This window comes from Pipistrellus hanaki (genome assembly GCF_964339955.1).
Source record: "Pipistrellus hanaki genome assembly, chromosome: 2".
NCBI classification, from domain to species: domain Eukaryota; kingdom Metazoa; phylum Chordata; class Mammalia; order Chiroptera; family Vespertilionidae; genus Pipistrellus; species Pipistrellus hanaki.
In genome coordinates this window covers 184,014,273-184,030,345 of record NC_140504.1, presented here as the reverse complement: position 1 = coordinate 184,030,345, position 16,073 = coordinate 184,014,273, and the positions used below count along the sequence as shown (strand labels likewise).

General features: G+C 33.9%; 1 protein-coding gene and 1 pseudogene across 6 annotated transcripts in view; one reads left to right on the top strand and one right to left on the bottom strand.

Moving 5' to 3' along the window:
* Positions 1 to 16,073, bottom strand: part of EYA3 (EYA transcriptional coactivator and phosphatase 3) — a 96,362-nt gene that overhangs the window by 57,194 nt on the left and 23,095 nt on the right. For 3 of the 5 annotated variants that reach the window (XM_084874967.1, XM_084874969.1, XM_084874968.1), the window contains exons 2-3: positions 5,323 to 5,423; positions 987 to 1,030 (exon numbers count right to left, since the gene is read on the bottom strand). In XM_084874967.1, coding sequence (XP_084731093.1) covers positions 987 to 1,030; positions 5,323 to 5,355 — 77 coding nt within the window. In that variant the 5' untranslated portion in view covers positions 5,356 to 5,423. Of the gene's footprint in view, positions 1 to 986; positions 1,031 to 5,322; positions 5,424 to 16,073 lie in introns of those variants that run through there. The other 2 variants (XM_084874971.1, XM_084874970.1) reach the window with 2 other exon arrangements.
* LOC311617471 (large ribosomal subunit protein eL15-like) lies at positions 12,927 to 13,489 on the top strand (annotated as a pseudogene). Its single transcript has one exon. The product of its transcript is annotated as a large ribosomal subunit protein eL15-like (transcript).

The following is a 16,073-nucleotide window of genomic DNA, read 5'->3' as shown; positions in this document are numbered from 1 at the left end:
AATTTTTCCTTAGATGAGAGAAAGGAAAAAAGGAAAGATAATTTTAGAGACTGGGAAATAAAATACATCAGGAAAGATAGTTGGGCCAACAACAGTGTTTAAGTGCCTGATTGAGATGTAATCATGAATGAAAACTGAGACCCGTAAGCATAATTTTATGTTTTTCTCTCATAATGTTCAGGTGATTGGAAATTAATATGGAATCGGTAGAAAGATGAGTTTAACCAGGATTGTGATTTTGCTAGGGAAGTACAACACAGAGGAAAGGGGGAGGAGGTTAAGACTATTCGTAAAGGACTGATTAAAATAAGAGATCTTATAATTTAAGCAACATAAGAAAGATACTGAAGTCCTTTTTGAGATAAGGGCCAACGGTTGATATGATAGTTAATTTCATTGAACATGTATATTAAGACATATGAATTAGTGTGGCAGTAAAATAAATGATCTGGAATGTAACGTATGGTAGCAAAAGAGGAGGATTCTAGAAATTAAGATGTTAGAGGTGATGAAGTCACTGGTTCATATGGTTGGCGGACAAACGACAGGAGATAAAAACTATGGAAAACTAAAGCGTGGGGTGCATAGAAGCTGCCTCTCTTCTCTAAGGGCAGGGAGGCTGAGGATTGAGGCATCCCTTATCCATTGGGTAATTAATGCCAAACAACTTGCCTTTCTTTCGTATTCTGTATACACCTAACTGACCAATGTGTCCCCTCCAGATAGCATATGCTCTGATAGATAACATGAGTTTGGTACATATTGTTGAAAAAAATAATAAATGAATAAAATAAATATATTAGCACTTATGTGTTTTAAAAACAAACTTTTGAAGGGTATTTTCATTTTAAACCAAATAATTTCAAAATGTGAAGACTGACTTTAAAAAAAACAAAAAGAAGGCAGTCAACCTAAGTCATGTCCATCATCAGCATGTGAAAAAAATTGTAAGTAGATCATTAAAAAGAAATTCAACTTTAGTATACCTTAAAGTTTGCTCTCCCGATTCTTGCATCTTGGCTTTTTTAACCTGCAAAAATAAATAAACAAAAGAATAATGTAGTGATCTATTTCTTAAATAATCTGGCTATTCAAATGTCAGACTAACATTAACTAATAAATTTCAGGGTAACTGTCTTGTCTTGCTTAGATTTATTTAATTAACCCTTATATTTTTTAGAGATGAACTTCTTTGTTTTTCACATGGAGATCTTTTTTTTTTCTTTTCTATTTTTAAAATTTATCTTTATTGCTGAAAGTATTACAGATGTCTCCTTTCCACCCACCCACCCTTTTTTTAAATGAAAGTGTTTATCAGATTCAAGGTAAAATGTAAAAAATTTTGTATCAAGATTTTTATTCCAAGATAAAATATTTAGGATGAAATATCTAAACTTGGATACAAACCTGTTGGTTTTAAATTTTAACAGATGCATAATTATATCATTAAACAGTAAATATTAAACTCTTGTTATCATCTATTCAAAATTTCTTTAACAGAAATGTCTTTTTCTTTTTTTTTGTTAAACCTCATGTGAGGATATTTTTTACACTGATTTCTAAAGAGAGTGGAACAAAGGAGGGGAGAGAGAGAGAAAGAAAGAGAAGGAAAGAGAGAAACATTGATGTGAGAGAGACATGGACTGGTTGCCTCCTGCACATGCCCTCCATCAGGGCCAGAATCTAACCTACAATCCAGGTACATGCCCTCGACCAGGAATCGAATCGACCCTGACACACATTGGTGGGCGCAGACAACACAGGCCAACATTCTGACCACTGTACATCATCCATGACTAACAGAAATGTATTTACTGGTATATTTAAATTACCTACATGCCAAAAATAAAGTCAATTTCTTACTAGGTTACTAGTAATTTAAAAAATATTATTCACACCATTTTGATTTTCCCTCCAGATTTTCATCTTTTCTTAATTCCTTCTAAGGTAAAAGCATTTACATTGAAACAGTTTAGTCCAGAAATGAAAAATAATGTTTAACACTGCTCATGATCACTGCTTTCATATTACAAAAGAATCTGGTTTTAGAGCTCTCTGGTTGGAATAACTAGTTATAGTAGAAACATGCTTAGTATGCTTAGCCATACAATTTATGAATACTTAGAAGTATTTCAAGCTAAGAAAAGGCAAAATTCTGCTAAATAATTTTAAACAAATATAAGAGGTGGGAATACAGCTATTTAATATGATAAGATTTAACATTTCAGATACTGTTCACCTTAATTTGGGCAATTATGTCCTCCCGTAAGTCAGGGATAAGAAGGGTGTACTTCCCTGGCACCAGAGGCAGTTAAACTAACTCAAAGAATAGACATATTCCACTGAATTACAAAAGCACGGGTTCAAACAATATAATCCAGAAACTGACAGAATGCAAATAGTACAATTACTTTAGTACTGGTTCCTCAAAAGGTTAAACAGAGTTACCATATGACCCCGCAATTCCGCTCCTGGCTACATAACCAAGAGAAAAGAAAGCATGTCCATACAAAAAAAGTGAAAACAATCCCAAGATCCATGAACAGATGATGGATAAATAAAATAATGATAAATAACCCTGGCTGGTTTGGCTTAGTGGACAGAGCGTGGTCTGCAGATCCGAAGGATCCGGGTTTAATTCCAGTAAAGGACACGTGCCTCGGTGCAGCTCCTCCCTGGCCTGGGCCCTGGTCTAGGCATGTGCAGGAGGCAACCAATCGATGTGTTTCTCTCACATCAATATTTCTCTGTCTTTCACTCTCTCTTAAAATCAATAGAAAAGTATCCTCAGGTGAGGATTAAAAAAATGATAAATAAAACAATGAGTATTGAGTTTGATACGTACATTCTAAAAATTTTTCCTATGTGTATAAATGCCTTTTCAAACTTTAGTTCAGAGACCACTCCTGATATCCATAAAGGAGTAAGTGCTTCTAGTTCACCAGAAATAGTCTTGGATTATACCTCTCATCCCAAACTGAGTCTGGTTAATGCTCCCTTTCACTCTTTTTTAAAAGTAGAAGAAAAATATGAAGACCGGAAGAAGACTGAGTCACGTACATAAATGGTGACTACAGAAAAAACCATTTCTCACTGCAGAGGGTTGACTGGCAATAAGGAAGGTGAAAGAAAATCCTGTGGCTAGGATTTATGTTGCCTGGTTAACAATGACCCGAACAAATCTTAAATTTTAAAACAGAGCAAGTAAGAAGTAGAGAAACGAGAGAGGACAAGATGAGAGATGATAGAATTAAAATATCTCCAATGACAATGCCCATCTGAACCACCTCCTTCATCTAACTCACACACACCAAGTCCATATTTCCCTGCTCTCAATCAAATCAGGGCCGGACGGACACCAGACACCTAGTGACACCCCCAATGCCCCAAACCTCCTGGAACAATCCTAAACCGTTTACCCTGCCTTGCCTTGCCTTGCTCACCTTGTCTGTGGAAGCCCCAATAAAGGCTATGGCCTATTCATCCCCCTAGCTCCTTTCTGCCTCCTGATCAAAATTGGTGGTTCCCTCTCACCCTGCCCCACAACCGCCAGGGATCCTGTGTGACATGCCATGCCTCTAATTCTAAGGGAACTGTACATTAAACTTTTCTTGCAAATGGCACTGACCTCTCAGTGTGGTCACTCTGTCACCCTTATAAATTAAACCCAGGCACAAATCAATAGGAAAACGATGCCCCAAAGCAATCACCATTTCTAGTCAACAAAAAATTAGTTTTTAAAGTGGTTTAATTTCTTACCTTCCTCTGAAGTAACAATCGAGTTTAATACGTTATGTTATAGAAATTGAATAAGAACAGCAAAGAAATAAAGCAGAGTAGAAAAGATGACCTACTAGCAGGTCAGTCTCACAATTCTCATGACCTTAAATAGATAAGGAGTAACTAACAATACCTATTTCAACAACTTATATAAGTCTTTTGAAACTATGACTAGACCTTTTACTAAATTAAAAACTCAATGACATCATTTTCGTTGGTATATTTAATGTCTCTAATTCAGCTATTTGTTTTTATACAAACACAGTATCTCCTAGATACAACGGTGAGGATCACTTTTAACCCTACCATTTCCCTGACTATTAATGTCCCACCAGTGAAAGGAATGACATTCCAAATGTTTCAAAAGGTTTTTTTTAACAATTGCTTATGACATCCTAATTTTATGTTTACTGTGAGAGGGCTAAAAATATAATAGCAAAGTAATCATCAGTATACATGTCTCGACCTAAAGAAAAATATTAAAAACATATTAAAAAACTTTATTAAAATGGAAGCTTGTAATGTAAAGCTTCTGTAATGTAAAGAATACATCTAGTACATGAAAACATATCTTATTACCTGCTTTCAACATTCAAAATTTTCTATGTTTGATTTCATAAAGAAAGGTAAGCATGTACCACTCTATATTCTCTTTTAATATCAAGTACATGAGGCTCTCTCAGGATAGCAAACTGAATAAGTACTTAACTTTAGAAAATGAAACTCAAGACAAAAGGAAAAGATTCTTTAACATAGAAGTATCTTGAGAATGATTATTGCTCTCCTTTTTTAAATGAGGAGGATCAAAAACAGACAAAAAAAACCAAACAAATAGAAGCCAGGGCAAGGCAATAAATTCTTATCACTTGCAGACATTTAAAATCATTTTATTTATATTAAATATTTAAAAGAAATTAAGAATTCAATCTAGTCTCTAGGATCTTTTAAAGAATTAGCTAGTGGTCACATTACACTTTCTTCAACTACTACAACTTCTTAAAAAATTAGGTCAGTTAGGAAAATTTAGGTAAAGGTAAAAGTAAATTTTCCATCAGAAGTGGTGTATACTGTTTGATAAATAGATGTTCTCTTTTATTTTAAAAACTGTAAGAATATCCATTGTTTTTTCTTTTCTTTTCTTTTTCTGGTCTGTCCCACAACTGATTGAGACTCACAGCACATCCTGCTGCCACCTCAACCCACCACGATGGCTAATTGTTCTGCCCTTCCCTGACAGCTAGCTACCCGGGCAACAGATCAGACCAAGCAAAAGGGTTCTACAAAAGGAAATATCCATGACTGTATTTTTTAAATGACACTCCCAAGTACAATACTAACTTTGTAATGCTAAATTTTCTAAGCACACTCATTAGCACTGTTAACAAAATATGCATTTGAGATCACATAATTTTTTTTTTACTTAGTAGTATTAAGAGGTCTTTTCCTTATTTTTATTTTTAATTTGGAAGTTGAATAATATTTAAAATCTCTTAAGATTAGCTTTTCTACAATCAACTTTAAATTGTTAAAGGAAATACTTACTGGTTGCTCTGGTAAGTCTTGTTCTTCTTCCATGAGGACCAATATTTCTTTATTCCACTTATGTGACTGGATCGCAAGCGTCTCTCAGCAGTCTTCACAGTCTGTGTAAAAAGAGGAGGATTCAAAGCTTTATGTACTCTTAAGGCATTATCATTCAGGCCATCAGAGAATAATTTTTTTTTAATATTTTGCTACCCCAAGCTTTCCACGTGAGTTCTAATCTCAAAATCTCAAACTTGCACATGGCTTTTCAAAACTGACATGCTACACCAAGTCAACATAGGTATACGCAATGATTTTTATAAAATCTTGCAAAAGCCAACACGTGAAACTGCTTCTGCTGTATTTAAAACATGGTTACTATAGTGCCTAATGTATTAAACATTTTATAATGTGCTTTTAACTAGGACAGTTTTTTTAGGATTAGAGTTACATATTTTAATGATAAAAACTAGCCTAGCAAATCGGTAAGTTAGGATAACATCTAACCTGGTCTCCTGTGGAACATTTATATAATGTTACCACAGACACACCGAATCACTTTAAATATAACAGATTACAATATAAAGTAAATGCATTCACAACCATCTGTATATATAATTAATATAAAGGAAAACGAAATTCTCTGGATCCACTTTAATAATGCAAATGAGTAAAACTTTGAATTTTAGAATTAAGGAAAAATAATCATGTAAATTTTATTTATCTTTTTAATCCTCACCTGAGGATATGTTTTTATTGATTTTAGAGAGGAAGGGAGAAAGAGAGAAACAGGGATGTGAGAGTAAAACATCAATTGGTTGCCTCCCGTATGCACCCTGACCAGGGATGGAACCTGTAACCTAGAATTGAATCGGCCACTTTTTGGTGTACGAGATGACATTCCAAACAACTGTGACCTGGCCGGTTTTAGTTTGAAACAATGAGCTCCACTAAATATACGTCTAGTTAATCATTTAAGGAAAATCTTTATCTCCTTAGATCCTGCTCTTCTTGTCCTGAATTTTAAACTAACGAAGAAAAATAGAACATCCTCTTTTATTTTAAAAACTGTAAGGATATCCATTGTTCTTTCTTTCTCCCTTTCTTTTTTCCTGGTTTGATTTTCAAACTAACAAACCCCACATTTACTGGTAAAAACAACTTATTATGCCCTTCTGGCAAGAGAGACAGATAGACATTAGAAAACTTAAATACATTATATAAAAGAAAAACTCCATTACAATTTAACAAAAACGAAACTAGCACTGCTCCGAAACAGATGTGATTGCTTATGCTTTTAATTAAGGTCAAACCTCTTTTCACTTCTAGCAACCACTGTAACCAACTTGATATATAAAAAAAGCTAAAACAAGTGTAGAATCTTACTGCAGAAGTAATGAAAATAGATAAATAACATGAAAAGGGAAATGAAAAACTTCAGTTATGCCAATATTCCAGCATTCCACTTCTATTGTTCTATACAAGACACTTCCAGAACCACACTCCGGAATGGGAAAAGGAGAGAAAACACGTGTAAGCTAGACAGATTTAAAAAATGTCTAACTCTGACACAGCTTTACTCCCTACCCTGATCTAGAATGTCAAAAAAGAAAAAAAGTTTAAAGGTCAGAAGCAGAGGATGCTCAATGCACTCACGTGTAGCTCATACACAAAGCCTCAAAAGCTTAGTTCTCGTACTTCCTGACGTAGGTAACTACTGCTGCAGAATTAACGGTGCACAGCAACTAAAGCTCACAGGTGCTATCTTCCCTGCACTTGTTTTGCTCTATCCACAACAGCATTATCAATGTGACGTGAAAATGACTCATAATTATGAAAGATGAAACATTTTTATGTTTCGCCAACTTATATCTTAGTTTTAAATGGAAATGTCTTTATGGGATTTTAATATTGCCTAAATGAACATAATGTACATCTATGAATTGATCCCTTAAGAGCAAAATAGGACCAAATCATTAGGAAAATGTAATGGCTTTAATACCTCATTTGTTGAGTTTTAAAAGAAAGTGATAGTATTCCATGTTTTACTTAGCTGTAATAACTGCAATCTCTAGTTAGTAGATTCTTGACAAGAGAAAGGTAGGGGATATTCATTCTCATAGGGGAAGTATTTTAAAACCCTCCTCTGGGTAAGAAGATAAGGAAAATTGTTTTGTTTTATTTTAAAAAGGATACCAAAAAGCATTTACTTTAATTTTGTTTTTAAACACAAAAACTAGTTTATTTTAAAAATATGAACATTAAAGAACATAGATTTTTACTGATCAAAATGGGTTATGGGTTTTATATGGCAAGAAATATTTATATGACAAGTAGTGGGGAAATAAATTTTCAAGCCACACAAAACTAAATGTTAAAATCTTGAATTTTGCTTTCTAGATATATGCTAACATTACTGTGATTTTATAATGAAATTTAATAATGGATTAGCTTTCTTTTTTTCTTTAGGTAAACTCTATGGTAAATTGTAAGAAAACCTTCTTTAAGGGAACAATTGGAAGATATTCATTTCTACCTCTACAATTTCTTCTATGAAAAGAAGGAACCTTTGTTGTTTCCATCCCTAAAAATTTCCTTTCACATAATTCCATCACAACATGCATCTAAGATATTACTTTCCATCAATACAGTATTCTTCCTTCCTTCCAAAAATTTATAATTTAAAAGACCTTAAACATAAAAACATACTAAATACAAGAATTCAAGTATTTACCACATTCCTAGCATTAACCAATGTGCTAAAATTTTTAATGTTAACATCTCACACCATTTTCTACAGTGGCACATGCTTACAATCAAAAGCCGAGTTTACTAGCAACCAGATGAAAGTGTTATATAACACAGACACAGTGATCCAGTATTTGACAATAACAAAAAGTACGGAATTACAATACAAATCTTAGTATTCTCATTTCCATGTAGTAGTTTTAGAGTTTAATATGATGGCTTGACATAGAAGGGGAAAGTGGATTCTTAATGTAATGTAAATTAATATAATTACAACTTAGCCAAACAGCCGATGAAATTACAAAACACGCTCTGAATTAATTTTTTATTTTGAGCATCTCTATAAGGTATTTGGACAGTAATATCTTTTCATAATTTTCTAGTTTCAATTTCTAGAACTGTTTCTACATACAATTATTTTATCACTTTTTTTTGGAGTGTGTTAGTATCTATATGCCTTCATTGTTAAAAATCTGGGAAAATCTGCAATTGAGAACACAAATAGTATTTCCCTGCCTGCCAATGCTGATATAAAAAAATAAGAACTTTGGTTTGATTCAAAAAGGTCACATAATTTTAAATATTGTGACTTCATGTGCTCATAAATAAAAGCAGGATCATTTTGTAATATGACAGCCATAATTTTTAATCCTGAGAAATTAGAAGGGCAATAATTAATAACAAATATTTTATTTCAAAATTCTAATAAGATTCTAACCACATAATTTCTGCTTTGTACCAAGTTCACCATAAAAATATTAAAGTATTAAGCTAAAATTACCCTTTAGTTGTAAATGGCCACAGGCAAGAACTTGGGTTACTTCAATATGTTATTATAGCTCTTAAACAGAGAAAGGGGAATTTAAAATTAGGTATATAAATATTTTAAAGCACAGTATAAAGGTTGATCCCCCCCCCCAGTGAAAACATAGTATATATCAATTTTAATTGTAACACCAAGAGAAGTGTCTAAATAGAGCAAAACAGTCTGATTATACACCCTAGCAGGAAAACTGGCATGCGGCTAAGTGTGCACAAAGATTTTCAATAGTTAACTGAATAGCTTGGATACAGTTTTAAATAGAACAGGTAGCTCATAAATTTGATCATATCTACACTGTATTTTAGAAGTCTATTTATTACCCCTTCCAGAACCTTATATATATTTTCAGAGTACACCAAAGGCTACAGAATTTTCCCAGGAAAAAATCAATAGTATCACTCCAAAAATTAAATATATCTCAGCAATAATAATTATAAATAATAGCCTTAAGAAGCATTAAAAAAAGTCATTTATAATCACTTGAGATTTTTATTAATATAAAAATTAATAAAATTCTGGATTGCTTCAGAATTTATAAGAAATAATGAGCAGCCCTAACTGGTTTGGCTCAGTGGATAGAAGCTGCGGACTGAAGGGACCCAGGTTCGATTCAGGTCAAGGGCATGTACCTTGGTTGCGGGCACATCCCCAGTAGAGGGTATGCAGGAGGCAGCTGATTGATGTTTCTCTCATCAATGTTTCTAACTCTCTATCCCTCTACCTTCCTCTCTGTAAAAAAAATCAATAAATATATTTTAAAAATCTATCTCAGCAAATTTCAAGTGAACAGTAGCATTAAAAAAGAAATAATTAGCAAATGTTTACCATGATACCTTCAAATAAGTATGTGCATGCCCTTAAAGAATGAAAACAAAAAGCAAAATATCCTCTTCTAATGGCTTTAAAATTATTGCTTCAAGTATTGTTATTCAATAATAACTGATCTATTCTAACGGGGATCTATGAGCATCATCCTTATTCTACGGACAGGGCAACTGGGATTCAGAGATTTAAACAATTTACCTGAGAATAATAGCAATCATGTTTCAGGTTTAAGTAGAAATATATCCAGTAAAGGGAGGATAATGGTGATAGCTGACACTGTGAATGTACTTAATGCCACTGAATAGTATACTTTAAATGGTTAAAATAGTTTTTGTTAAGCATATTTTTTTTAATCAACGCAAAACATGAGACTAGACATACCAAAATAATGATCAAATCTAAAAAGTTCTTATAAGTGGAGAAAAATCTATTTTTAAAAAATGTTGTCAAAAAACTGAGTATCAATGTGGAGAAAAACATATCCACATCATATACTATGATTAATTCTCAATATCTGAAAAACAAGTAGTATTTAAAAAATGGAAAAAATAAAATAGCATACTTATCTCATTTGTAGAAAGAGGATAAATTTTTGTGCAATAGAAGCATAAGCAATTAATCAACAGTACTGACTATGTAAGGTATACTTTCACGCAATGAAAAAACAATAAACCTAAAATTAAAAAAGTAAATAAATGTAAGCAATACCTGCAATAATCACAATAGATAAAGCTTAATGTCTACAATATAAATCCAACCAATTCAATACCTACTGATTATCTATTAAGTGGCAACAATATCTAACATATATATCCATCAAAAGATACAAATAGTTTTTAAGATCAAATCAGCACTTGGGGGAAAAGATTCTCCCTACTAAATAAATTCTAACATTTTTAAGATACGACTTCGTACGTATTCAACTACAAAAAATAAATCTAAACAACAAAACCTAGAGTTATCTGAACTCAGAAGAAATATTGAGGCACAGCTTTAAAATCAGACTGTTCTCCAGTTAAAGAGTATAAAAGAGATGATAAATTGCCCATGATCTAAACATTTTTTCTTGTTCTTTTTCCCCTAAAATAAAATAGAGTAAGAATCTAACTCTATTTTAAAAAGAGAAAGCTTGTTTTCACAGAAATGAAAAATTAGAAACAACCAACACATGGAGAATGGCTTACTTAAGCTGTAATTATACAATTGAACATTCTATATTAAGATGAAAACTATAACCTATTTCAATATAAGCTCATTTAAAATGTAAAACAAAACCTAAGATTTTACAATAATTATAGATTAACGGCTGAAGTATAATTTGCTAAGAATCAAAAGCATAGACAAAGAAATATAATGCTGGATACTTAAGGTGTGTGTAGTAAAATGTTTAGGTATATCACTTTTTAAATGTTTCTATAAAAATGTTCAAGTATGCTTTCACTGCTGATAGCACTCGCAAACATGGTGAACGTTCCTAAAACCCGCCGAACTTTCTGTAAGAAGTGTGGCAAGCATCAACCCCACAAAGTAACAAGTACAAGAGGGGTAAGGATTCTCTGTATGCGCAGGGAAAGCGGCGTTTTGACAGGAAGCAAAGTGGCTATGGTGGGTAGACTAAGCCCATTTTCCAAAAAAAGGCTAAAACTACAAAGAAGATTGTACTTAGGCTTGAATGCGTTGAGCCTAACTGCAGATCTAAGAGAACTGCAGATCTAAGCATCATATTTTGTTTTATTATATGACATTAAATCTTGATATGTTCACTTAAAAAAAAGTTCAAGAATTAAGCAAAAATTAGACACAAATTCTACATTCTGGCTCATCCATTTTCCTCAGGGAAAAACTTCAACTTTGAGGGAAAAGCAATTTAAATAGTAAAGATCCTCCCTTACCCCCAATCTTAAAAGAAGTCCATGATGACACTACATTCAGAAAGACTCATTTGACTTTCTTGCTCTGTCATCTCCTTTATAAGAAGTCAAGTTAGACACTGCACACAAACCCAGGGTTGCTTCATTTTATGGTTCTGAGGAAAAGCTTTCAACTTCTAACTGTTAAAAGAATTTGGTATCAGAAGATATTTCGCATTTGATTTTACTCTTCTGGACAGAAAATAGTTATTCTGTGAATGGAAGAAAATTTGTAACAAATGATGCTACAAGGAATATAGATTATTAAATTCTTAGAGGTAATCCTTACGTTAGGATTGAATAAACTAAACCAAAGATGTGAAGGCATTGCTTGATGATATCTGTAAGAAGCAGAACCAGAAGTGGAATCCAAGATTCTGAACCCCCTTGTCTTACTTCCCTTCATGCAGAATTGAGCATAAAACCTTCCCTTTTAAAATTGCATTCCTGAGAGATGCAAATCAAAACAACAATGCGGTACCATCTCACACCTGTCAGAATGGCCAACATCAACAAATCAACAAATGACAAGTGTTGGGGAGGTTGTGGAGAAAAAGGAACCCTCGTGCACTGCTGGTGGGAATGCAGACTGGTACAACCACTGTGGAGAACAGTGTGGAGTTTCCTCAAAAAACTGAAAATGGAACTCCCATTTGACCCAGTAATCCCACTCCTAGGAATATATCCCAAGAAACTAGAAACACCAATCAGAAAGGATATATGCACCCCTATGTTCATAGCAGCACAATCTACAATAGCTAGAATCTGGAAACAGCCTAGGTGCCCGTCAGCAGATGATTGGATCAAAAAACTATGGTACATCTACACAATGGAATACTATGCTGCCATAAAAAGAAGGAATTCTCATCATTTGCAGCAACCTGGATAGAACTAGAGAACATCATGCTGAGTGAAATAAGCCAGTCAATGAAAGAGAAATACCACATGGCCTCACTCATTTATGGATATTAAAGAACATTATAAACTGACAAACCAAAAGTCAGATATAAAGACAGTAAAACAACAAGCAGACTGTAAAATTACAGAGGGGAGGGTAGGGAGATCTGGGGGAGATAAGAGATCAACCGAAGGACTTATATACATGCATATAAGTACAACCAATGGACACAAAACTCTGGGGAGGGAGGGTATGTATGGGAGGGGAGGGCAATGTTAAAATATGTACACAGATAATTTAATTTAAAATAATAATAATAATAATAAAAATAAAATTGCATTCCTAGGAGGAGCCCAAAGAAGATTGTTGGAGAAAAGCTCTTCCTTTCCGTCTGGCCACTGCCACCAGGTAAACTAAGATGGGCGCTTACAAGTACATCCAGGAGCTCTGGAGGAAGCAGCAGTCCGGTAATGTGCTTCCTTCTCAGGGTGCACAGGTGGTACAGGCCTATCCCCACCCCCGCCCCATCCTCCTACCGACCCAACAAAGCGCGCAGGCTGGACTACAAGGCCAAGTAAGGTTATGTCATATATCAGATTCGTGTGCGCCTGTTCCTAAGGGCGGGACCTATGTATGGCAAGCCTGTCCATTATGGTGTTAACCGGCTAAAGTTTGCTGAAAATCTTCATTCTGTTGCGGAAGAGCGAGTTGGACGCTACTGGGGGGCTCCGAGAGTCCTGAATTCTTACCGGATAGGTGAAGATTCCACATACAAATTCTTTGAGGTTATCCTCATTGATCCATCCCATAAAGCTATCAGAAGAAATCCTGATAAACAATGGATCACCAAACCAGTCCACAGGCACAGGAGATGCGAGGGCTGACATCTGTGGCCGCAAGAGCCCTGGCCTCAGGAAGGGCCACAGGTTCCCCACACTACTGGAGAAGGCCAATCCTCTCCAGCTGCACCCTTACCGCTGATATAATGTTTGTACAAGTCTTACCAATAAACAATTTAGGAGAGTCATGTCTCCTTAAAAGTGTTCTTTAATTTGTTAAAACTAGTCTGCAGATTGTCCCATGAATGCATTGACACATTATAAAAGTTAAAGTGCAATAATGTTTGAAGACTGTAACTCAAGATACACACTTTTGTCTTGGCTTTATGTTAGTGATTTTCAACCTTTTTCATCTAATGGCACACATAAATTACTAAAATTCTGCAGCACACCAAAAAGTACTTTTTGCCAATCTGACCAAAAATAGGTATTTTGATCCATTCTTTTTTAATTTGACAATATAATGGGGCTAGAGGTCAGTGCCCCTGACTAGTCAGGTATTGCAGGTTTTAAAAAATTGTGTCCCATCAGTGGTCCACAGTATACTGATTGAAAATCGCTGTTTTATCTTATTAGGGAGTTTTCTATGTCAGTGTTTAGTATCATAGATGTAAAAGTCTGTGAAAGAGTGCAAAACTAGCCGGGAGATTTGGTGGTGCATGTGATGAAACCTACAGCTTTACTGGGGTAAGGCAATGCTCTCTGCTTGTTTGTTTAATCCCAAGGGGCTGTTTTTTGGAGTCTGAATTTTGCTTGGAAATATGAAAGATAACATAATCCATTCTCAGGGTCCTATGCAGAAAAATAAAAGTAGGGGTTTCATATTTTTAAGATTAACTCAATATAACTGCTGCTTCTGAAAGAATAAAAGTTTAAAAGAATGCCACCATTTTTTTTTAAGAGAATTGAATGATTCTGTTGAAAGAGGGTTCTCTTAAAATTAAATATTCTAGTTTACAAAAAAAAAAAAAATGCATTCCTAATATTACCTTGGGCTATTTATCCCCCCTCCTTCATTAATTCTTCAACTATTCTATTACTTTGACTTTGTGGCATAGTAACTTGTTCTTAAACTTAAATTTTCTTTTTAAATGTGTTATCTAGCACTTGAAGAATTCCTAAAAATCCTAAAATAAGATTTTTATGCTACTTTTTTACTTCCCGTACCGTCTAGCAAAAATAATTTGCTTTCTCTTTATAACCATAAGTCTTTAATTTCTGATGTACAGGCTTTGACCTACTGTTAATGAAACAGGTCATTTTAATCACAAAATATATAAAAATAATTTTTACCATTTCTAGTCAGAGATAAAAACATATTTTAGAAAAACAAAGTATCTCCCAACCTACTAAAACCTCAAAGTTATTAGAGAAATACTTTCCTGTTTCATTACTAATAATTAAGAATTTTTCAAAATGAGTTACTCCTCTGACCTTTACTGTGGTCTCTATATCTGGCAGCTGATTCTGCTAAAATTAATTTTCTCTTATTTCTAAGATTCTGTGGAATATTGATCCTAAATTGCACAATGGCAGAGCCCACCCTCTTCTTTTTAGTATCTGACAGCACATGGCGGGCATTCAATAAATATTCAATCAATCAAACACAATTCCAAGCTCTTGATTCCTCTAAATATTTACTTAAACTAGTTTAGAAAGAATCTTTAATGTAGCCCTAACCCGTTTGGCTCAGTGGAAAGAGCGTCGGCCTGCAGACTCAGGGTCCCAGATTAGATTCCGGTCAAGGGCATGTACCTTGGTTGCGGGCATATCCCTTGTAAGGGGGTGTGCAGGAGACAGCTGGTCAATGTTTCTCTCTCATCTGATGTTTCTAACTCTCTATCCCTCCCCCTTCCTCTCTGTAAAAAAATCAATAAAATATATATTTTAAAAAAAGAATCTTCAATATATTTAGAGACACAAAAAATTAAAATCTTCACTTTTCTCATTTCTCTCAAGGATGCCTTAAATCACAAATTTAATTCTTTTATTTTTAAAATTTAATAAATCTTTATTGTTCAGATTATTACAATTGTTTCTCCCCCCCCCCCCATAGCTCCCCTCCACCTGGTTCCCACCCCACCATCTGCCCTTACCTCCCTCCCATCTCCCCCGCTGTCCTCATCCATAGGTGTATGATTTTTGTCCAGCAAAAATTTAATTCTTTACAAGGTTTTGTTAACTGATTTGAAAAACATCATTTTGAAGTTTGTGTTATCCCCCAAAAAGCAAGAAATGATAAACTTTATTTCAAATTTTAATATTATATTTATAATATTTATAATAAGGGATCACAGCACTGATACTACTTACTTAGAGGTTAGAAGCCTTTATTTTTTCCCCTCAATTAGTATAGGCTAAAGGTTTTTATTTAGTTTTAAAATTTTACAGTTAGTTTACATTCAATATTATGTTGTATTAGTTTTAGATGTGCAGCATAGTGGTTAGACAATCATATACTTTATAAACTGTTCCCTCTGATATTTCCAGTATTCAACTGGCACCATACATAGTTATTACAATATTATTGCCTACATATATTTTTATGCTATATTTTATATTGCCTTAACTATTTTATAACTAGCAATATGATAGGATAAAGTTTTAAATTAAAAAGAAAGGGATTCACATCCTAATTCCCAGAACTGTTGATTGTTACTTGATTTAGAAAAAGTCTTTGCAGGATTAAATTAAGGATTTTGAGATGAGATTATCCTTGATTACCT